The sequence below is a fragment of the Arvicola amphibius genome, chromosome 4 (assembly GCF_903992535.2).
Source record: "Arvicola amphibius chromosome 4, mArvAmp1.2, whole genome shotgun sequence".
NCBI lineage: Eukaryota > Metazoa > Chordata > Mammalia > Rodentia > Cricetidae > Arvicola > Arvicola amphibius.
Window position 1 is genome coordinate 90,033,825 of NC_052050.1, and position 21,595 is coordinate 90,055,419.

Genomic DNA, 21,595 nt, shown 5'->3' on the forward strand with positions numbered 1-21,595 from the left:
CAACACACTGGATAACCCGTGTGTTGGAGCAGAGATGAAACCCAGGTCCACTCCCATCCAAAATATTCTGGTTAAATGTCCAGGGAACTCTGGGATTCTTTCCTAGACAGGACCGCCTGTTCCTTACAGCAACCCCCGTACCTTCAGAGCTGTCCAACTACCTACCTTGGCTCTACTCTCACCCCTAGATCACATGACCTATGGCAGTGTGATCACATGACCTCATTGGTTGCTGGCCCACGAGACAGTGTCTCTCCAATTGAAATGTTTGCACCCCATCAGCTTGGACCCCCCTGTGACCCGAGGGCCCTCATTCCATGGCTACCCCTCTCAAAACTCCGGTTCCCTCTCCTTGTGTGGCCCAATGCTCCACCTACAGCCTAGGCTGGCCCTGCGCAGATTTTGAGCTACGTTCTTTTGATGACTGAGGGGGGCAGACCCTGGTTGAGGCCACCACTGATCCACTTCCTTGATTTGTTCACGTTCATGCACCACCCAGGACAAAGAGCTTCAGCGTTGCTCTGAGATAGGGCACCTCCCATGCTTCCCTATAGCAGGGTCCTGCAGGTTTGCTCTTGCGTTTTGCGTTGGAAATAAGGAAGCCCTGCCCACAGCCCAGCAGAGCCTCAGAACCCAGTGTGCTGGGTCCCTACAGAAGCTGCACTGCCAGTCTCACTGGCCCACCCTGGGGATGCCACACAATGAGGTGGAGCAGGGAGAGGTTTGCCCTGGCCATCTGGGGCTGCAACCCGACTCCCCTCTGGGGGTCCCTCAGGCCTTTCCTGTCCTGATAGACTTGGTATGGATTTGTGAGTGGCAGGCAGGGCTCGAAGGGAAGCTCCCCGAGGACCCTCTACTAGGGCTTACAGGTGTGTTGAGCACCGGCCCTGCCTCCCTCAGGCATGCGGATCCTGGTCACTCTGCTGCTGGACACGCTGCCCATGCTTGGGAATGTCCTTCTCCTCTGCTTCTTCGTCTTCTTCATCTTCGGCATTGTTGGGGTCCAGCTCTGGGCTGGCCTGCTGCGGAACCGCTGCTTCCTGGACAGCACCTTCGTCAGGTGTGCAAGCCCCACCCGTGTCATAAGGCTCTACCTACCTAGCCAGCCATGATCCCAAAATGTTACCTCTTGACTCAGCCCTTCAGCCCTTCCCCTTCTGCAGTCTCCACCCCCAAAGGCATCTTCCCTCCCAGGTGTTCTATCCCTGAATACCCGTAGAGTGAACCTGGGTCCTAATTTGATAGGCCCTAGGGTGCCCAGCTTTACTCAAGACAGGTACAGTCCCAGAGACAGGGTCAGTGTGGAGATGAGGACATAGGCTTGGTAGTTCAGGGGCAGGTTCTAAGGGGGCTGGGGTGGAGGTCACTTCATCTCGAACAATTTTCCTCTGTGAGTGCCTTTGAGGGTTTGATAGCAGGTGTCTTTAGCCCCAGAGGCCTGTCTGAGGGAGGATACCGTGCTCCTCTCCTGCCAGTTTCTGGCACAGTGTCCCCAGTGGCTGCTGTCCTCCGCCCCTTGCATCTGTGACTCCAGTGCTTCCTGAATATAGGGACCTATATTGCCAACATGGCATTTGCTTTGTGGGAATGAGGGCATGTCCATCTCCTTCATCCTGGGCCCCACTCTACAGCATTAGAAGATGGGTAACCCAAGGCTGATGACCCTCTAGGGTGTCCCTGGAAAGTGACGCTGGGAGGCACTCTACTTCTCAGTAGACCCCACTTGTGAACTGTCTGCCTCCTCCATCACCAATCAGGTATCTGAGCACTGAGTCTCTAGGATGGATACCCCCAGGCCAAGGGGTCTTCTAAGGTTCCTGGGTCTCTGGGTTTCAGAGCTTCTGAGATGTTCTTGGAAAGGAATGTGGGGGCTTGGAGAGAGGAGGACAGTAGGTCTATGAGGAGATGCCAGGGAGCCTAGAGTTGTAGAAACACACTGTTTCCAGGTCCCACTCAGGAGAGGTCACTGTTGTAGACACTGGGGGAAGGGAGCCAGGGTGGGTCTAGAGGCCTTGAGATGCTTCAAGCATGGCCTATCTGTCACTGTAGCAACAATGATGCAGTGAGCTGGGTACCACATTATAGATCCAGTACCTCTTCCTTCATCATCTCGAGTCCAAGGCCCAGTTGAGGGGTAGGGAGGAATTGCTCTCTTGATGGGCATGTGGGATTCAGGCTTAGCAGTCCTGAGTGAGACTGGATGAGCCAATGGGGGAGTGGTATTCAGGCCAGGAACCCCCTAACCATGCCTTGACCTTCTGCAACCCAGGAACAACAACCTGACCTTCCTGCGCCCATACTACCAAACAGAAGAGGGTGAGGAGAACCCTTTCATCTGTTCCTCACGCCGCGACAACGGCATGCAGAAGTGCTCGCACATCCCCAACCGTCGTGAGCTTCGTGTGCAATGCACTCTTGGCTGGGAGGCCTACGGGCAGCCACAGACTGAGGATGGGGGTGCTGGCCGCAATGCCTGCATCAACTGGAACCAGTATTACAACGTGTGCCGCTCAGGGGAATTCAACCCTCACAACGGCGCCATCAACTTTGACAACATCGGCTATGCTTGGATCGCCATCTTTCAGGTCTGTGCTAGAATAGCCGGGGGGCACCTGGGGGTGTGGGATGGTGACCCCTGAGAAAGGCACCCATGCTGGGGTGTGGCACGCACTGCTGCCCTTGGGAGCTGGAGAACGTGGGCCCATGTCCAGCTGCCTGCCTCCTCAGGTCATCACCCTGGAGGGCTGGGTGGATATCATGTACTACGTCATGGATGCCCACTCGTTCTACAACTTCATCTACTTCATCCTCCTCATCATTGTGAGTGTGGGCGTGACCAGCTGGTGGGCATCCTGCGTTTGATCGGGGGCGGGGGAAGCCATATCCTGCCTCTTCCCCTTGTTACTTAGTCTGGACCTCCTAGAGTCCCTAAGAGCACAGTATGGAGGCATCTGCTGAGATGGGCTTCGGTGGGAGGGCAGGCGGGGGCTTCTCTGCCCTTCCTGCAGTGGAAGGAAGTAGACCGGATGGAAGATCTGTGCAGCCCCTAGATCTAAGGTGATGTCCAGAATCTTCACAACAGCCAGTCCCGTCTCTCCACATTGGGTCTGGTCCTCTTGACACAGCCTCCCCACAACAAATGTGTGTGATCTCCTAGCCCAGTCCCCTGTAGCGAACATGAATCTTTGGCAGACTCTCATAGCATCCATGACCCCACATTTCTTTGGTCCACGACTCCCCATTAACATCCATACCACACATAGTGCATCTAAAGCATCTATGTCTCAGATTTAGTCTCTTGTTGTCCCTCAATGTCCTGTGGTTCTCAGTGTGGACATTGTTAGGTCAGCAAACATTTCCAGATCTCTGGATGCACAGGAGCTGCCTACAGGGACCCAGCAGGGAAGGGATGTCACAGTTGAATTCTCAAGACAGCCCGTTATGGCAGAACATAGAGGAGAGCCGATAATGACCTGTGCCAGGGAGAACAGGCCATAGAGCTGGCTGGGAAGGCCCCACAGAAGGACAGTGTGACCACAGCCGAGAGTACATTGAGGCTAAATCTGAGGAGTAAGAAGTCCTGCACGCAGGACTCCAACCAAGGGAGGTCCTTGTCTCATTATCACACACTTGCAAAACACCTATTGTGTGCCACCTAGTGAATGCCTGGAATATTCCTGCTTAGAGCATTGTGACAAGGCCCCAGTCCCCAGAGCAGGTCCTGACTGGGCTTGCTATGGAGCGACTGGTGGTCACACACCCCCTGCCACAGGTGGGCTCCTTCTTCATGATCAACCTGTGCCTGGTGGTGATAGCCACGCAGTTCTCGGAGACAAAGCAGAGGGAAAACCAGCTGATGCGTGAACAGCGGGCCCGCTATCTGTCCAACGACAGCACTCTGGCCAGCTTCTCGGAGCCCGGCAGCTGCTATGAGGAGCTCCTCAAGTATGTGGGCCACATCTTCCGCAAGGTTAAGCGCCGTAGCCTGCGCCTTTACGCCCGCTGGCAGAGCCGCTGGCGTAAGAAGGTGGACCCCAGCAGCACCCTGCATGGCCAAGGCCCTGGGCGGCGGCCACGGCGGCCAGGCAGGCGCACAGCTTCCGTGCACCATCTGGTTTACCACCACCACCACCACCATCATCACCATTACCACTTCAGCCACAGTGGCCCACGCCGGCCCAGCCCAGAGCCGGGTGCTGGTGACACCAGGTTGGTCCGGGCCTGTGTGCCCCCGTCGCCACCATCCCCAGGCCATGGGCCGCCAGACTCTGAATCTGTGCACAGTATCTACCATGCTGACTGCCATGTGGAGGGGCCGCAGGAGAGAGCCCGGGTGGCACGCTCCATAGCCACTGCTGCCAGTCTCAAGCTGGCCTCAGGTTTGGGCACCATGAACTACCCTACCATCCTGCCCTCAGGAACAGTCAACAGCAAAGGTGCCACCAGCCCACGCTTCAAGGGGCTCCGGGGTGCCGGAACCCCGGGTCCTGCAACTCGAAGTCCTCAGAGCCTGGGCAGCCCCAGCCCCTACGAGAAGATCCAGCATGTGGTTGGGGAACAAGGTGAGGACCCAGCCCCACTGTGTAAAACAGTGGGCGGGGGGAGGGGGGAGGTACACAGGCAAGTGTTCTGGGCCCACATCCCATTTGCTCCTGCCTGGCCCCAGGAGGAGGCCATTTTTGTGTCCTTGCCACCACTCTGAAAAACTTAGGGTCCACAGACTGTCCCCTTTCTTTATGAAGAAACTAAAATGGTTGTGTAGGGAATGAAGATCAGAATCTGTGGGTGGCAGGGCCTTGTGTGTTGCCGCTGCTGCTGCTGCTGCAATAGCCTAACCGCACCTATGTCTCGGCATGACAGGACTAGGCCGAGCCTCTAGCCACCTGTCCGGCCTGAGTGTGCCCTGCCCCCTGCCCAGCCCCCAGGCGGGCACGCTGACCTGTGAGCTGAAGAGCTGCCCATATTGTGCCAGCGCCCTGGAGGACCCTGAGTTTGACTTCAGTGGCTCAGAGAGTGGAGACTCAGATGCCCATGGAGTCTATGAGTTTACACAGGATGTGCGACATGGGGATTGCCGAGACCCTGTGCAGCAGCCCAATGAAGTGGACACGCCAGGTCGTGGCAGTGACAGGCGGCGGCCACCACGGCGGCCAGCCTCAGAGCCAGGAGGGCTAGGCCGCCTCTGGGCTTCCTTCAGTGGCAAGCTGCGTCGCATCGTAGACAGCAAGTACTTCAACAGGGGCATCATGGCTGCCATCCTTGTCAACACTCTGAGCATGGGCGTGGAGTATCACGAGCAGGTGGGCTCTCTCCCTTGGGGCAAAGCAGGGTTGGGCTTGCAGGACGATAAGCACCAGTTTTAGAGGCAGAAAGCGGGTCCCATGTCTTCCTAGAGTTCTGGTCTTTTCCTAGGGTCTCTGAGGGTTGGCACCAGAGCAGGGAGCTACCTAACCTGGACTCCTATTAAGTCACCCATTATGGCTCCTTGGATGGGGTTCTGCCGAGTGCTGAGCACAGTGCCATTTTGGCTCTAGTTGAGCAGCTCCCAGCCGTGGGAGGAATAGGTGGTTTGAGATCACCAGGGACTACCCCCAAGAGTGAGTGAGGGGACCCAGAAGCACCACAAGGGCCTCCACCCTGCTGCCTCATCCCAAGGAGCAAGCTCTCTCCAAGACTCCATGGAGAGGGGCTCCCAAAACTTCCTCAGCTTCCTGGCAGTGTCTTGGGGGACCTGAGAGACTAGAGGGGGGTCAGCATCATGAGCTTGTCCTTTGAGGAGGATCAAAGGGTACTTGGGATTCCTCAGGGCCTGGATACTACAAACCCCCTTCCTTCCTCAGCCCCAGGGACAGTCACACTAGGGAAAACAAGGCCAAGCCTAGCAAGACAGAGCAGGGGGGAGACACACACGGATAGGACACAATACACGACTCAGGAATCCCAACCCTCTTTTAGTGGAGTGGGTTTTTTTCCTGGGGCATTTACCTCTGGGCTTTTTTGATTCCTTTTTAATATCTTGGAGTAAGCAGAGGAAATCTACCCACTGTGGCCTTAGGCAGGCTTGGGCAGGTGGTACTGGGGTGAGGATAAGTCCACTCCATCTTGAAGTATCGTGCATACAGGCATATGTGCAAACACTATACATGTCAGGCTCACTTATGCACATGTGCACAAGTATGCATGGTTGTACACACTGCACATGCGTGATTCCACTGTGCGCATGAAAATCATTCATACACGTGTACTTCGCACATGATCAAGGCTCTCAGAGGCAAGTGCACATGCATTTGCACTGTACACACAAGATTCACCTATGAACACGGAAATCAGTTCACTTGTGGTGGGGCCAGATGCATGTGAACACACAGGTATGAGGATTTGGGCAAGTTTTCTACATATCAAGTGTCCAATACAACAACTTCATGTTTATGCTCAAATTGTGCTAGAGAACACACCCAACCTATCCAGCATGGAGGAATGCATGCATATGCACACATGGAGGTCATAATGGTACAGGTATAGGCAAACAGGCATGCACATATTCCTACACGGGCAGGATGTAGATGAGAGACCTGCTTGGCCTTCTGCAAAGGAAGAGGTGGGTGAGATGTAGGTACCAGTGCTGCTGTCTTGTGCATCCGTAGCCCATCCTGCAACCCCAGCACAGTGTCTCAGGCTATCCTGTGTTTGAGTCTTGGAAGACTTGGCTGCACTTGTGTCCAGCTGGGATTATTGGAGGGTCAGGATGGGGACTACCAGAGTGGAAGAGCAAGACAAATTGGCTGTCTATCTAGAGGAGACATTCTTAGGTCCTAGTTCCTTCCCTAGGTTGTAGGCAGCTCTCCCTAAGAGTCTGAGTAGCCGTTGGTCCCTTGCATTCTTGATGTGGTGAATTTGCTTTGGCTTCTGGGTACTGTGCCCCTAAAAGGGCCAGAACTCTGGTGGATCCTAACCACCTCTCCTGACCTGCAGCCTGATGAGCTGACCAATGCCCTGGAGATAAGCAATATCGTGTTCACCAGCATGTTTGCCCTGGAGATGCTGCTGAAGCTGCTGGCCTGTGGCCCACTGGGCTACATCCGGAACCCCTACAACATCTTCGACGGCATTGTGGTTGTCATCAGGTAGGACCTGTCCCTACCCAGGTTAGAGGCTCCGAGAGCCTCACTTCCTAGGCACTGCAGAGAGCGAAGCCTGCCATGGCTGGAAAGCTGATGCTGGGATTCATAGCGGGCAGGATATGAGGACCCTGGTCACTCACATGCTATACAGTTGGTCAGCCATGTCTGTAGTAGGGACCAACTTCCAGAGTAACCCTGGTCCTGGGGTGGGAAGTGGCATTTGCTAGAGTAAAGTAAGCACAGAATGGTGGAATGCTTGAGAATGGGCCCATGTCCCTTCAAAGGAGGGTCTCGTAGCTGGGAGGAATGAGTTGAGCTTACAGATGAGCCAGGCGTGAAAGGCCAGGGTAGAAGACACACCCCCCACCCCAGTCAGCAAGTTCCCTGACGGCTGGGAGCCAGCGCTTCCCTGAGACCCAGGATGGGGCTACTGCAGTTCCCAGAGTACCCTGTTGCAGCTGGATCTGCCCCCAGCTATGGGGTTGGACAGAGGCTCTGGTGACTCCCAGACTGGCCATCTTGACCCTCAGACCATCATCCCAACCTGTAGCGTCTGGGAGATCGTGGGGCAGGCGGATGGTGGCCTGTCGGTGCTCCGCACGTTCCGGCTGCTGCGGGTGCTGAAGCTGGTGCGTTTCCTGCCGGCCCTGCGGCGGCAGCTGGTGGTGCTCATGAGGACCATGGACAACGTGGCCACCTTCTGCATGCTGCTCATGCTGTTCATCTTCATCTTCAGGTGGGTGGGGCCCAAGCTCCTCCCTCAGGTAGCATTGACCTTAGGGCACTAAGCGCGGTGGGGGGTGGGGCTCTGCTCTGTGGGGGTCCACAGATGGAAGAGATAAGTTGGGCCCTGGGAGCGGTGACGTGGGGTTTGCTTAGCGCCTTGTGTGTGCCAGTTTGCCACTTGGAGAGGGAGTGGAAGGAAGAGTGAGGCTGCTGAGACCGGATGTCCTTTCCCTTCTAAAAAGGCACTATGGTGGCCTTCCATTCATCCACCCCTTTTAAGGCCTTCTCAGCTATAGAAAAATTGTTGAACCTCAGGGTTGGCCCGTACTGCAAAAGTAGGTTGTGGTGGGTGAGGCTGGTAGCTAACTCAGGCAGAGGGGTTACTGGGCCCCGCCCACTCAGTGCCCATCCCCCCCTCAGCATCCTGGGCCCCTCCCACTCAGTGCCCATTCCCCTTAGCATTCTGGGAGGGGATACTGGGCCCTTCCCACTCAGTGCCCATCCCCCTCAGCATCCTGGGAATGCACCTCTTTGGCTGTAAGTTCAGCCTGAAGACAGACTCTGGAGACACGGTCCCTGACCGGAAGAACTTCGACTCCCTGCTGTGGGCCATCGTCACTGTGTTCCAGGTACAGCCCCAGGTGTCCATAGGACAACCAAAGGGACTGTGGAGAACCCTGGCTCTATCTCCAGGGAGGCGCAAGGGTCTCCTTGTAGGGCCAGACCCACCTTCAGCCCTGCAAACACGTCCCTCCAGATCCTGACGCAGGAAGACTGGAACGTGGTCCTCTACAATGGCATGGCCTCCACCTCCTCCTGGGCAGCCCTTTACTTCGTGGCCCTGATGACCTTTGGGAACTACGTGCTCTTCAACCTGCTGGTAGCCATCCTGGTGGAAGGCTTCCAGGCAGAGGTAAGGGGTTCATAAGCTGGAGTCTGGGCATGGAGGCAGTCTCGCCTCAGCAGACCCTCCACACATTCACACTGCAGCCTCTAGGCCCCACATCTCCCTCGCGCTCCCAGGCATATGACTTGGGCTGGGTCCAGAGGACCCTGCTGTGGGGACGTCACACTCACCTTGTGTTGCATGGTTTCAGGGGGATGCCACCAGGTCTGACACGGATGAGGACAAGACATCTACCCACTTAGAGGAAGATTTTGAGAAGCTCAGAGATCTTCAGGCCACAGGTAATGCGCTTACATGGTATAGACCAGTGGTTCTCCAGCTGTGGGTCACAGCCCTTCAGAGTTACATGTCAGATTTCCTGCTATCAGATATTTACAGTTATGAAACAGCAACAAAAATAATTTTACGGTTGGGGGTCACCACAACTTGAGGTATTAAAGGTTGGCATCACTAGGAAGGTTGATAACCACTGGTGTAGACCGAGGCAGAGTTCTGGCAGGTAGGTTCCTACTGCTGGGACCTCTGGAGGCTCAGACATCCCCTTCATTCTCCCCTAGAGATGAAGATGTACTCACTGGCTGTGACCCCTAACGGGCACCTAGAGGGCCGGGGTAGTCTACCGCCTCCTCTCATCACGCACACAGCGGCTACGCCTATGCCCACTCCCAAGAGCTCCCCACACCTGGATGTGGCCCATGTTCTCCTGGACCCACAGCACAGCAGCAGTGGTCCTGTGGACCCCCAACTGGGGGACCAGAAGTCTCCGGTAGGGACCAACCCCAGCCCCTGAGATAAGGGAGGGTCTCCATAACACCCCAGCCCTGTCTGAAACTGAGGGTCAGGGCCATTTTCTTCCTGGAAGCCAGGGTGGTTCCTCTCTGAGACAAACCTGGAGCCATGAAAGAGGAATGAATTGTTATGACCCCTCCTGGTTGCATCTGGGTAAAATTACAGAAGATAAAAGCCGCCAAGCGCTGCACATCAGGGAAACACGGGGGCTGACAAAGACTCTTATAAGCAGCCTGGGAAACTGACAGGCAGGCTGGACTGAAGGTCCATGCGCCGTGGAGAACATGGCAGCTCACTTCTCTTCACACCCAGAGTGCCCGGTGATGGCTTCCCATGGCTTCTGAGACCTTGAGAAGTGTCAGGTCAGGGTAAACACAGGCAGCAGCTAGACCACATGGAGGAACTTTGGGGCAGATCCGAGGGCAAGAATCGGGCGAGAGAAGGGAGAAGATGAGAAAATTGCGTGTGGTGGAGAAATCAGGAGTTCCAGGACCGAGCCACTTAACACAGCTTGTCACAGTCTCCTGCCAAGGGGCCCTGATAGATAGGCAGAGACAGGCTAGGGGAGAGTAAGGCTCAGCTCCTGTGAGACTCCTGACTCAGCTGAGGGTGAGTCTGGAGATTTGTTGAGTTGTGTGGAAAACTAGAGGGGCCTGGGCTATGGGCCTCTGCAAATCCAAAGGCTGGTCAGAATCACTTTGCCAGCCCTGGGTGATCCTGGGCCTTTGCTCTAACCATGTCCAGCTGAGTCAGGTGTTACCTGAAAGTGCCCTGGCAGAGTCCTTGCTAGGTGGGAGAGCAATGCGCGGCCAGGCGTACAGCAAGTGTTTTGTGGCTGCCCACGGTGGCAGTTAACAGCACTATCTTGGGAGAGCCCCTCCCATCCCAGAAACTGTGGTATGAGGTGATCCCCGGGTCTGTGCAAGTCTACTCACTCCCTGCCACCCCTCAGACCAGCCTCCGCAGTTCCCCCTGTACCCCGTGGGGCCCCAACAGCGCTGGGAACAGCCGCCGCTCCAGCTGGAACAGCCTGGGCCGCGCACCCAGCCTCAAACGCCGCAGCCAGTGTGGGGAGCGCGAGTCGCTGCTCTCCGGTGAGGGAAAGGGCAGCACAGATGACGAGGCCGAGGACGGCAGACCAGGCACGGGAGCCCACCCAGAAGCCTCGCCGGGGCCCCGTGCCACCCCTCTGAGGCGGGCCGAGTCACTGGACCACCGCAGCACTCTGGACCTGTGTCACAGCCCGCGGCCCTCTGCCCTCCTACCTACCAAGTTCCACGACTGCAACGGGCAGGTGGTGGCCCTGCCCAGCGAGTTCTTCCTGCGCATCGACAGCCACAAGGAGGACGTGGCCGAGTTTGATGATGATATAGAGGATGTGAGTGGGTGGAATAAGGCAGGGCATGGGCTACACTCCAAACCGTTTCCATCCCTCCCTGGCAGAGACTAAAGCCAGGGTGCTAACTAGACCCATAGTTACCCCATCTCCTATCTCAGTGTGGTTCCCAGTAGAAGAGAAGGGAGTGGGTGAGCCAGAGCAGGTGTCCAGCTCGTCCCATTAGAAGCCACTTGCCATTGGCGGCCAGGCCTCTCAGGGTCAGGAGCTGCCTCTATGGTTGAAGAAAAGAGGTGGTCACTACAAAAAGCAGCTCTTACTGGCTGAGGGGTAGTTCTTCAGGAACCAATCAACTCTTCCATTCCCATGGCCTCCCAGTATGGCCACCCTCCCATTGCCCCTTGTCGGGGAGTGAAGTAGAAGGGGTAGGGAGTGGCAAGAAAGGCTGTCCTGAAGCGGGAGGGTCAGGGCGGATGCGTGCTAGGAAGCAGCAAGAGGAGGCTGCTGTGACTCAGACTCCATCTCTAATCCCCAGAGCTGCTGCTTCCGCCTACACAAAGTGCTAGAACCCTATGCGCCCCAGTGGTGTCGCAGCCGGGAGTCCTGGGCCCTGTACCTCTTCCCACCACAGAACAGGTGAGCTGGGTTAGGGCTGCCTCCTCCTGGGAAGGTAGAATGAGCGAGCTCAGGCTGACACACCCACGGCCAAGCACTTCACCTCAGGCAGCATGAACAGACACCAACTAGATCTCTTCGGGGTCTTCTCACCTTGGCTACCTCCTCAGGCTGCGCATCTCCTGCCAGAAGGTAATCGCACACAAGATGTTTGACCATGTGGTCCTTGCCTTCATCTTCCTCAACTGCGTAACCATTGCCCTGGAGAGGCCAGACATTGACCCAGGCAGCACCGTGAGTCCCCGAACGCAGCTGGCCCTCTGGGTGGGGCAGGGACAGGTGGACTTGGACTTCCCACTGGTCTCTCTCCCTGCAGGAGAGGGCCTTCCTCAGCGTCTCCAACTACATCTTCACAGCCATCTTCGTGGTAGAGATGATGGTGAAGGTACGGATGTCCCGCTCATCCTCAGGTCCCTGTCTTCCATCACCCTGTCCTGGGACCCTCTGGCAAGCCTATACATGACTGTCCCTCCCCCAGGTGGTAGCCCTGGGACTGCTGTGGGGTGAACACGCCTACCTGCAGAGCAGCTGGAATGTCTTGGATGGGCTTCTTGTCCTGGTATCCCTGGTTGACATTATCGTGGCCATGGCCTCAGCTGGCGGTGCCAAGATCCTAGGCGTTCTGCGTGTGCTGCGCCTGCTTCGAACCCTGCGGCCTTTGAGGTGGGGGTATAGGGGGCGGGGGCCACCCATATACATCCAGAAAGGACCCAGAAGCCCAGCCCCCACCTCTGCCCAACTGTATGGCTCTCCAGCCACACACTCACATCACCTTAGGGCCTTTGCATGTGCCATTGCTTTTCCCGGTGGTCACCTTCTTAGATGCACCCAACAACATGTCCCCTCTGCCTGGGTGCAGGGTCATCAGCCGAGCTCCAGGCCTCAAGCTGGTTGTAGAGACTCTGATATCATCGCTCAGGCCCATTGGGAACATCGTCCTCATCTGCTGCGCCTTCTTCATTATCTTTGGCATCCTCGGGGTGCAGGTGTGTGGCCCTGGGCTTGTCCAGTGTCTGCCCCACCCTGGGCTTCTGCTCCCCTCTGGTGGAGTGGGTCCTGTCCTCCATGGTGGGTGGTCAGCACATTAGTTTGGAATCCAGTCCTACTTAAGGTAGGCAGGTCTGTGGGCCAGTGATTGGGCCAGGCCCCCTAGAGTGACAGCTCCTTCCGGTCAGCTTTTTAAGGGCAAATTCTACTACTGCGAGGGCTCGGATACCAGGAACATCACCACCAAGGCCGAGTGCCACGCTGCCCACTACCGCTGGGTGAGGCGCAAGTACAACTTTGACAACCTGGGTCAGGTAGGTATGGATGTCGTGCAGCGTGACTGTGGAGTTAGCTGTGGGTGTGGGGGAAATGGCTACAGTCCTACCCCGCCAGTGACCCTCACCCTGCTGCATAGGCGCTGATGTCCCTGTTTGTGCTGTCGTCCAAGGATGGCTGGGTGAACATCATGTATGATGGGCTTGACGCTGTGGGCATTGACCAGCAGGTACGCACGTCTAGGACAGCTCTCGTGGGTAATCGTGAGCAAATTCTGCAGGGATTGGGGCAGGTCATCTCAGAAACCTTCCCCAGAAGTTTGGGCTGCTGTGGTGCGGTCACTTCCTCTGACCCCACAGGCTAGTCCTGGGGAGGACTTACGGGCAGGAAGGCGGCTGGTGAGGGACTCACCTCCTTGTGTGCCTCACTCAGCCCGTGCAGAACCACAACCCCTGGATGCTGCTGTACTTCATCTCCTTCCTGCTCATCGTCAGCTTCTTCGTGCTCAACATGTTCGTGGGCGTGGTGGTGGAGAACTTCCACAAGTGCCGCCAGCATCAGGAGGCTGAGGAGGCGCGGCGGCGTGAGGAAAAGCGGCTGCGGCGCCTGGAGAGGAGGCGCAGGAGTAAGGCGGCCCCCGAGGTGGCGGGTCGGTACCTGGATGCATGCTGTGTGGCACCCAGCTCTGGGCCTGCAGCCCCCAGCCCAGATGGCTCTGCACGTGGCCACCTTGCATGGGGGCCAGGCCTTGGAAGAGGGGCCAACTGGAGTGAGCAGCTGGGGTGCCTGCCATGACAGGATGCAGGATACCCCATGAGGGCTCAGGAGGTAGATGGGACCCTCCCAAACCCCTCATGAACTGGAGAGACAGGACAGTGGGCCCTAGCTTGGGAGCACGGAGGGCTTCCCCACACAGTGTCCCCACCACAACCACTCAGACATGTCCTTGTTTTTCCAGGCACTTTCCCCAACCCAGGTACCTGCCCTGCTCTGCATGCTCAGCCTGCTGCTACTGCTGCTGTTGCTGCTGCTGCAGTGGGAAAGATGGGTGTCTTAGGCCTCCAGGGGCCACCTCAGGGTGGGGCACAAGTGCCAGGGTGCTGCCAGAGGGTGGGAGGAAGGTCAATGGCTTGCCCATCAGTGTCCATGTTGCTGCCCCTGCCCTTGCTTGGCTCTCCTCATGGCTAGCATGCACACAAGCCTGTTGTGCCCAGGGGACAAGGTCCATCCTTGTTCCCCAGGACTCGTGGCTGCCCCCTGGTGTCTCAGCTGGCTGTCGGCCTCCCTGGCTGCTTGCACGAGCTGAGCTGGCTCATGACTGCATGTTGGGCTGAGGAGCATGTGGGTCCAGGGTGGGATGGTTGCCCATCAGACCCTGCTCTTTCAGGCCTTGGCCTTCAGTCCCTGAGTGTGTGGTTCTAGGCCGAGGTGGGTTCTGGGGTGCAGGGTGGCTAAAACCCTCACCAGTGGGACCCTTTAACTACACTGGGGTCTCGGAAGAGGTCTGCTGCAGGCACAGCATCTAGTGTAGATAAGCCTGGGGGGATGCATGTGGGATGTGGTCCCTCAGGTGGTCTCCTGTCCTGGCTTCAGCCTCGGGCTCTCTGGGATGCACACCTCAGGCCACAGGTGGGCACTAGTGGCCCCTTGGAGGCCGGGAGGAGCTAAGCCTGGAGGCCAGGGATGACTTCTATGTCATCTCTGTCCAAGTGGGGCCTGCAGAGCCCAGGCAGGGAGATGACTGCCTTACCATCAAGATGTCTAAGCCCCAATGTCAGCGTGTTGTTGATGAAGAGGGCAGTCCCTTCAGCGTGCTCCCCAGACTAAGCCACTGAAGAGTGGGGTCTGGGAAGGCACTTAGAAAGGGAGGCTGGGACGGCTTATCCCTCTTGGACACTGTTGGGGGCCCCAGTCCTGCTCCCTGGGTACCGTGTACTCACAGGAACCTCTTGACCAGAACAGGCCTTTCTGGAAAGACTCTTCCTTCTTCCTGCCTGGGACTAATCCAGGGGCCACCTGGCCCTGCCTGAGCTTTGTCCACACACTTAGCATTCCAAAATGAGGACGGGGCCTTGGTATGCCAAAGTGGGGCGGGATTGCCAGGCAGTCCTGTAGCATCCGGGTTGCTCAGGAGTTTCCCCTTTTCCACAGAGGCCCAGCGCCGGCCCTACTACGCGGACTATTCACAGACGCGCCGCTCCATCCACTCGCTGTGCACCAGCCACTACCTGGACCTCTTCATCACCTTCATCATCTGCCTCAATGTCATCACCATGTCCATGGAGCACTACAACCAGCCCAAGGTGGCGAGAGGCCGGGGTGGAACTGGGAAGAGGGCCCCCAGCAGGGGGCAGTAGTGGGGGGGGGCATAGAGCTTGTGTTCCAACACAAGACTAGGGGCTAAAGCTCACCAGGGCCCTGCCTGCAGGTGTGGACACAGTTGTATGGATACCTAAGCAAGAGGGGCTGGCCAGAGACCTCAAGCCTGGGGGCCATTGTCCTTTTCCTCACCCTCCGTGTGTTTGCTGAAGGGATTCCCTCTGTCCCCCTTTTCCACAGGGGGTGCCTCAGGGAGTGCGGGTTCTCTGTAGCAGAGCCTTCTGGTGGGAATACACGTGGCCTGTGGGAAATGCCATCTGTCCGTCAGGGCTGCGGACAGAATACCTGGTTCTTCCCTTTCCTAAAGTCCTCAGCCTGCTCACGGGGTCATTGGGTGATGCCCTCGGGCCTGCCACAGGCGTCACGGAGTTGGCACCCAGGGAGCAAGGAGATGGGGCAGCTAGGAGCCGCGGGGCACCTCAGCCAGCTCTCCTCTGTCCCTAGTCCCTGGATGAGGCCCTCAAGTACTGCAACTACGTCTTTACCATCGTCTTCGTCTTTGAGGCCGCGCTGAAGCTGGTGGCCTTTGGGTTCCGGAGGTTCTTCAAGGACAGGTGTGTGGTCTTGGAGACAGGGCAGGTCGGGGCCTCAGGTGGCCTGGGACAGGCTGCAGGTGGTAGGGAGAAGGCTCTTTTCCCTTCTGGGTGAGCTTTGGCTGAGCTGCAGCTACTCCAAGCCATGGCCACACTAAGCTTCACCCATGGCTGGCCAGGTGGAACCAGCTGGACTTGGCCATAGTCCTCCTGTCCATCATGGGCATTGCGCTGGAGGAAATTGAGATGAATGCTGCCCTGCCCATCAACCCCACCATCATCCGCATCATGCGCGTGCTTCGCATCGCCCGTGGTAGGTGGCCTCTGTGTGCCCTGTCCAGGGTCTGCTTAGGCTGTCTGTCAGGAGGCCCCAGACCCAGCCAGATAGGCTACGGACAGGCTCCATCTTTAGCTAATGCCTGGGGCATCTGCAGCCAGAGGGAAACCCTGGTCTGTAGATAGAAAGTGAAGGGGACTGGTGTCCAGGGTCCCCTGGGCTGTTGGGTCGGCTTGGCCCTCTTGACACTCGGCTCCTGCCCTAGTGCTGAAGCTACTGAAGATGGCCACAGGCATGCGTGCCCTGCTGGATACTGTGGTTCAAGCTCTGCCTCAGGTAGGTTGGAGTCCAGCACCCCTGAAGGCCATCACAAGCCTTCAGGGGACAGGCTTCGGGGAGGGCATGGCACATGTCCCTTGCTTGCTTGCTCTGTCCTGAGGCCAGGGTCATGCCCGAATGCTTGGCTCGACTGATCTGGAGAGGAGGTTGGAGATGGCATCCTACCTTGGCCTCAGGCTTTAGGCAAGAGCGTTAGTGACTGGTGCCCGCCCAGCTGGTACACATGGGAGGTAAGGGGCCACAGCAAGGCCAGCAGGGTCCGAGGTGAGCTTGCCACAGAGGAATCCCGTGGTAGCTTTTGAGCCAATTCCGACCAGAATCCTCAGTTTCTGCACCTTCTGCCCTGCTCCAATCCTCCCTCTCCCCGGAATGCAGACTACATCTGCACTGTTCAGCTCGGCTGTACCAAGCGGGAACACACTAGAAGATTTGCACACATAGTCCACAGCCCAGCCTGCTGCCTGGCCACCCCTGCCCTGTGCCCATCCTCCAGTTCAGCATATTCCTATCCACCCGGCTCCCTGCCCCCTCTCCAGCCCTCTGTACTGTCTACCTCCATCTTGCCTGGTATGTGCTGGCCTTAGCGGTGTTTTAAGCCTCATCCGAGTGGCCTTTCCACCATGTTTACTGTCCATGGGGCCAATGATGGAGGCCTGGGCCGTGCCTTGAATAGGGGCTGGAGTGGATGCTGGAGTGTGGTGTGTGCAGGTGCTGGGGCTGGCAGACCTCACCGGTGCTTGTATGCGATCCCTCCTGGTGCTCCTGTCCACTGAGCACCAACCCAGTGTAGGGACTCTGAGGTGACCTCTCCATGGGGTAGACACGGGACCCCCCTAGACCTTGAGGGCTAGGCAGAGGGGTAGAGCAGCTCCCAGGAGCAATTGGGAACCGTGGAGGAGCAGAGGCATCCCAAGCCGGGACGGAGGAGGGGTGATGTTGTAGGCCCAGGAAGGCCAGAGCTTAAGTGGAACTGGAGCTGGGCCCTCTCCCCAGGGCTGGGAGCAGTGGGGCGGAGCAGAACGGGCCAGCGTGGGGCTGACGTGGTTCCCCTTCTCTCTCGTGTAGGTAGGGAACCTCGGTCTTCTTTTCATGCTCCTGTTTTTTATCTATGCTGCCCTGGGAGTGGAGCTGTTCGGGAGGCTGGGTGAGTGTGGCCACTCTGGGCCTCTCCCAGAAGGGGATGTTGTTCCCCGGGAAGGTGGCTCTGTGTCTGCCCCGCCCCACCTCCACAGGTTTACAGGGTGCCAGGTACTGGCCTTCTGGTGTATCCTCAGACCACCTGACCCCCTGTTCACCTTCACGTTGTCAGCCCAGTGCTTAAAGCAGGTACACAGACACACACCTGTGCGCACAGGCATGCACACTCAGAAGCACACCCCCGGTTCCGTGGTGCACGAGACCACACTCAAGCCAATCAGGGTCACACTCCAGGATGAACATGTACCCTGGAGGACATGCACACACTAGCACATACCCATGCCTCACTCTGAACATTGTCCCCAGGAAAGGTTGCCAGCAATGTGTCTTCTGTCTTATTACCTAAGAGAAGTCTAAGACTTTATTCTGTCTGGGCTAGGGCACGTTGGGAACTGCTCAGCCCTTCCACCAGCTATGGGGATCTTCTGGGGCCTTTGCTTGACCCAGTTGGACAAGGGCCATGCAGGTTGTCGCAGAATGTTGTCTGCCCACCCAGAGAACTGCGTCCAGGCATGGCTCCCACTCAGTCATCACACATCAAATGTTTACAAGTCATTTCTTCCCCGCCTCCAAGTCTCCCAAGACAGCTCTGGCAACCAGGCTTGGCAGCCAGGCCTCATTGTGCCCCAGGGAGCCCCATTGCTTGGTGTATGCCAGCCGTGAGCAGAGAGGCCAGGCCTAAGGCTTGAGGGTACTTAGGAGCTCAGATAGTGCTGTCTGCTGAGGACAGGTTCAGGTTCATGCAGAACAGAGGCCTGGGTCCCAGGTTCCTACCACACACGCCCCAGACAGCCCCACGTGGGATACAGTCTGCTGACCTTGTCCCAGTCCCACAGAGGCGGGGGTGCGCTGAGAGGGCCTGGACTTTTACTTTCAGAGTGCAGCGAGGACAATCCCTGTGAGGGCCTGAGCAGGCACGCCACCTTCACCAACTTCGGCATGGCCTTCCTCACACTGTTCCGAGTGTCCACTGGGGACAACTGGAATGGGATCATGAAGGTAATTGTGGGGCTGCTCCCTGCTCCTCTCTTCCTGGCTCTGACAGGGAAGACAGCTGTGACTCTGCTACCCCCCCCCCCCCGCCCACCAGGACACTCTGCGTGAATGCGCCCGCGAGGACAAGCACTGCCTCAGCTACCTGCCTGCGCTCTCGCCGGTCTACTTCGTCACCTTTGTGCTGGTTGCCCAGTTCGTGTTGGTCAATGTGGTGGTGGCTGTGCTCATGAAGCACCTGGAGGAGAGCAACAAAGAGGCCCGAGAGGACGCGGAGATGGACGCGGAGATTGAGCTGGAGATGGCTCAGGGGTCTGCAGCCCAGCCCCCGTCTGTAGCACAGGTAAGGCTTCTTAGGGGCCCAGGAGGGTCCCAGGGTTTCTGGGGTGCTGCTGAGCTGACAAGCAGCTGTCTGCACCACAGGAAAGCCCGGGTACCCAGCCAGACTCTCCAAACCTCCTGGTCGTGCGCAAAGTGTCCGTGTCCAGGATGCTGTCCCTGCCCAATGACAGCTACATGTTCCGGCCGGTGGCTCCCGCCATCGTCCCACACCCTCACCCGCTGCAGGAAGTGGAGATGGAGACCTATGCTGGTAGTGTCCCTTCGGGTATGGACTCTGGCAGGGCAGCAGGGAAACGGGACTGGGTGGGGAGGTTGGGCAGGTGGGAAATTGGACAGCATGCCGGAGAGGGCTGGAGGACAGGTGGGGGCCAGGTCTTCAGGCCACACAGTTCAGATGCATCCCTACCCAGGCCCAGTCACCTCTGCTCACTCACCGCCCCTGGAGCCCCGTGCCTCCTTCCAGGTCCCATCAGCTGCATCCTCCCCAGCCAGGGCCAGCGATCCCCTTCGTGCCCTTTCACCCCGAGGTACACCCCGCTCTCTGAGCCTCTCACGGATCCTCTGCAGACAGGTAAGGGAAACTTTCATCCCACAGGCCTTTGGGGCTCCCCAGGGTTCCTTTTCCCCGTTTGGAGTGTTAGCGAGGCTGAGACCCAAGAGGACGTGTGCTGTATACATGTGTTTTTAGACTTGGAGTTTCCCATCTCTGCATAGTGGGTCTTGAGTCCTCCACCGGGTGACTCAGTATAATCCAACTGTAGTTGCAGAGCCCCTCAACAGGACTCGAGTCCCTTTCTTAGGCAGAAGCCTCAGTCCCCCACAGTGGCTAATATGCCTCTATCACCCAGCCTGGTCTATAGCCTCTTCCTGTCCTTCTCCTCGGTTCCCACTACCTGGCCCAAGAGCTCTTGGGAATTTCCGGTTCCTGGGGTACAAGTTGGACTGTAGGTATATGGGGCAACCTGGGCCCTTTTAAAGTTCTCCAGGCCCCGGAAGACTGTCTTAGGAGCTTAGACACCCAGGCAGAGTTCTCTATATACCCACAGTGTAGCGGATTCATCCTCTGAAGCCTCATAGGTCAGTAGGTGAGGCCAGCATCAGGGATGTTCACATCAACAGCTTCTAGGCCCATCCAACCCTGAGTTGCCAGCCTGGAGGGTGAGAGCCACCCTGGAGTGTTACCAACTTGACCTTCCCAGGGCCCAGTGGGGAAGAAGGTACCTGACTGCTGGGTGCCTGACGGGGCCTTTAACTTGGCCCTCCCATGTCATTTCAGGAGGCCATGCACACCGAGTCCCTGGAAGGTCAGGTTGATGATGCTGGAGAAGAGAACATCCCAGACCACACAGAGCCTGCCGAAAATACCTCCACGAGGCAGGTGCCTCTGGGGTCCCTGCGGTCCCCTCCCTGCTCCCCAAGACCTGCCAGTGTCCGTACTCGCAAGCACACTTTCGGGCAGCGCTGCATCTCCAGCCGCCCTCCCACCTTGGGAGGCGATGAGGCGGAAGCAGCGGACCCAGCGGATGAGGAGGTCAGCCACATCACCAGCTCAGCCCACCCCTGGTCGGCCACAGAGCCCCACAGCCCAGAGGCCTCCCCAACAGCCTCCCCTGCTGCCAAAGGTGCGGTGGGCAGTGGGCGGGACCCACGCAGGTTCTGCAGTGTAGACGCTCAGAGCTTCCTGGACAAACCAGGTAGGGCAGATGTCCAGCGGTGGCCCTCTGTGGAACTGGATAGTGGAGACAGTCACCTGGAGTCCGGGGAGGGGAGGGGCCGGGCCTCAGAGCTCGAACCAGCTCTTGGTGCACGAAGGAAGAAGAAAATGAGCCCTCCCTGCATCTCCATCGAACCTCCCGCTGAGGATGAGGGCTCCTCCCGGCCGTCTGCAGCTGACGGTGGCAACACTACCCTGAGGCGCCGAACCCCATCCTGCGAGGCTGCCCTCCACAGGGACTGCCCCGAGTTCACAGAGGGCCCAGGCGCTGGAGGGGATGCTGTAGCCAAGGGTGAGCGCTGGGGCCAGGCCTCCTGCCGGGCAGAGCACCTGACCGTCCCCAACTTTGCCTTTGAGCCTCTGGACAAGGGGGGACCTGGTGGAGACTCTTTCTTGGACAGTGACCAAAGCGTGACCACAGAACCCAGAATTTCTTTGTCGGGGGCTATAGTGCCTCTTGTTCACCATGAAACTGAACCTTCTGTGCCCTCTGGCGACCTTCCAGAGAAGGGACAAGGACTGTACCTCACTGTGCCCCAGGCCCCCTTGAAGAAACCAGGGTCTCCCCCAGCCACCCCTGCCCCCGATGACAGCGGAGATGAGCCTGTGTAGATTGGACTGCGTGTACACAGGGCTTTGGCATTCAGGTTAGTGGCTCCCTGCAGGGTGGTAGCCCCAGTCAGGGCCACGAGTGGACCCTGGCTCAGGCCCCACTGAGGCAGAGGGACCCGGAGATACCATCCCGGGAGAGGCAGCAGACATTCCGTCTCTGCACCATGACACAGGAGCAGCCTCGGGCCCCACGAGCCTCCCTCGTGGTGATTCAGGTTTGGGTTTTCCTGAGTTTTAACCACCACCATCTGAAGTCGTTACCAGGACCAGGTCATCAGTCTCGGGAGGAGAGGCTCTGTCCTGGGAAGGACCAGAAACTCCTCGTGGGCAGGAGGGCACCGCAGTTCCATCCACATGACACAGATTCCCATAGGGAACACATGCTTGAGCCC

General features: G+C 57.9%; 1 protein-coding gene across 3 annotated transcripts in view; it reads left to right on the forward strand.

Moving 5' to 3' along the window:
- Window positions 1-21,203, forward strand: part of Cacna1h (calcium voltage-gated channel subunit alpha1 H) — a 57,122-nt gene extending 35,919 nt beyond the window's left edge. The window contains exons 5-35 of one of the 3 annotated variants that reach the window (XM_038325792.1): window positions 901-1,060; window positions 2,270-2,585; window positions 2,728-2,820; window positions 3,773-4,562; window positions 4,861-5,300; window positions 6,973-7,124; window positions 7,672-7,857; window positions 8,359-8,476; window positions 8,605-8,760; window positions 8,945-9,035; window positions 9,312-9,520; window positions 10,496-10,921; window positions 11,415-11,515; window positions 11,665-11,788; window positions 11,871-11,939; window positions 12,033-12,217; window positions 12,414-12,540; window positions 12,730-12,855; window positions 12,957-13,046; window positions 13,250-13,442; window positions 13,776-13,793; window positions 14,969-15,120; window positions 15,641-15,750; window positions 15,909-16,042; window positions 16,272-16,342; window positions 17,411-17,489; window positions 18,420-18,541; window positions 18,633-18,878; window positions 18,941-19,142; window positions 19,288-19,448; window positions 20,154-21,203. In XM_038325792.1, coding sequence (XP_038181720.1) covers window positions 901-1,060; window positions 2,270-2,585; window positions 2,728-2,820; window positions 3,773-4,562; window positions 4,861-5,300; window positions 6,973-7,124; window positions 7,672-7,857; window positions 8,359-8,476; window positions 8,605-8,760; window positions 8,945-9,035; window positions 9,312-9,520; window positions 10,496-10,921; window positions 11,415-11,515; window positions 11,665-11,788; window positions 11,871-11,939; window positions 12,033-12,217; window positions 12,414-12,540; window positions 12,730-12,855; window positions 12,957-13,046; window positions 13,250-13,442; window positions 13,776-13,793; window positions 14,969-15,120; window positions 15,641-15,750; window positions 15,909-16,042; window positions 16,272-16,342; window positions 17,411-17,489; window positions 18,420-18,541; window positions 18,633-18,878; window positions 18,941-19,142; window positions 19,288-19,448; window positions 20,154-21,203 — 6,497 coding nt within the window. The remainder of the gene's footprint in view (window positions 1-900; window positions 1,061-2,269; window positions 2,586-2,727; window positions 2,821-3,772; window positions 4,563-4,860; window positions 5,301-6,972; window positions 7,125-7,671; window positions 7,858-8,358; window positions 8,477-8,604; window positions 8,761-8,944; window positions 9,036-9,311; window positions 9,521-10,495; window positions 10,922-11,414; window positions 11,516-11,664; window positions 11,789-11,870; window positions 11,940-12,032; window positions 12,218-12,413; window positions 12,541-12,729; window positions 12,856-12,956; window positions 13,047-13,249; window positions 13,443-13,775; window positions 13,794-14,968; window positions 15,121-15,640; window positions 15,751-15,908; window positions 16,043-16,271; window positions 16,343-17,410; window positions 17,490-18,419; window positions 18,542-18,632; window positions 18,879-18,940; window positions 19,143-19,287; window positions 19,449-20,153) is intronic. The other 2 variants (XM_038325791.1, XM_038325793.1) reach the window with 2 other exon arrangements.
- The last annotated feature ends 392 nt before the right edge of the window (window positions 21,204-21,595 follow it).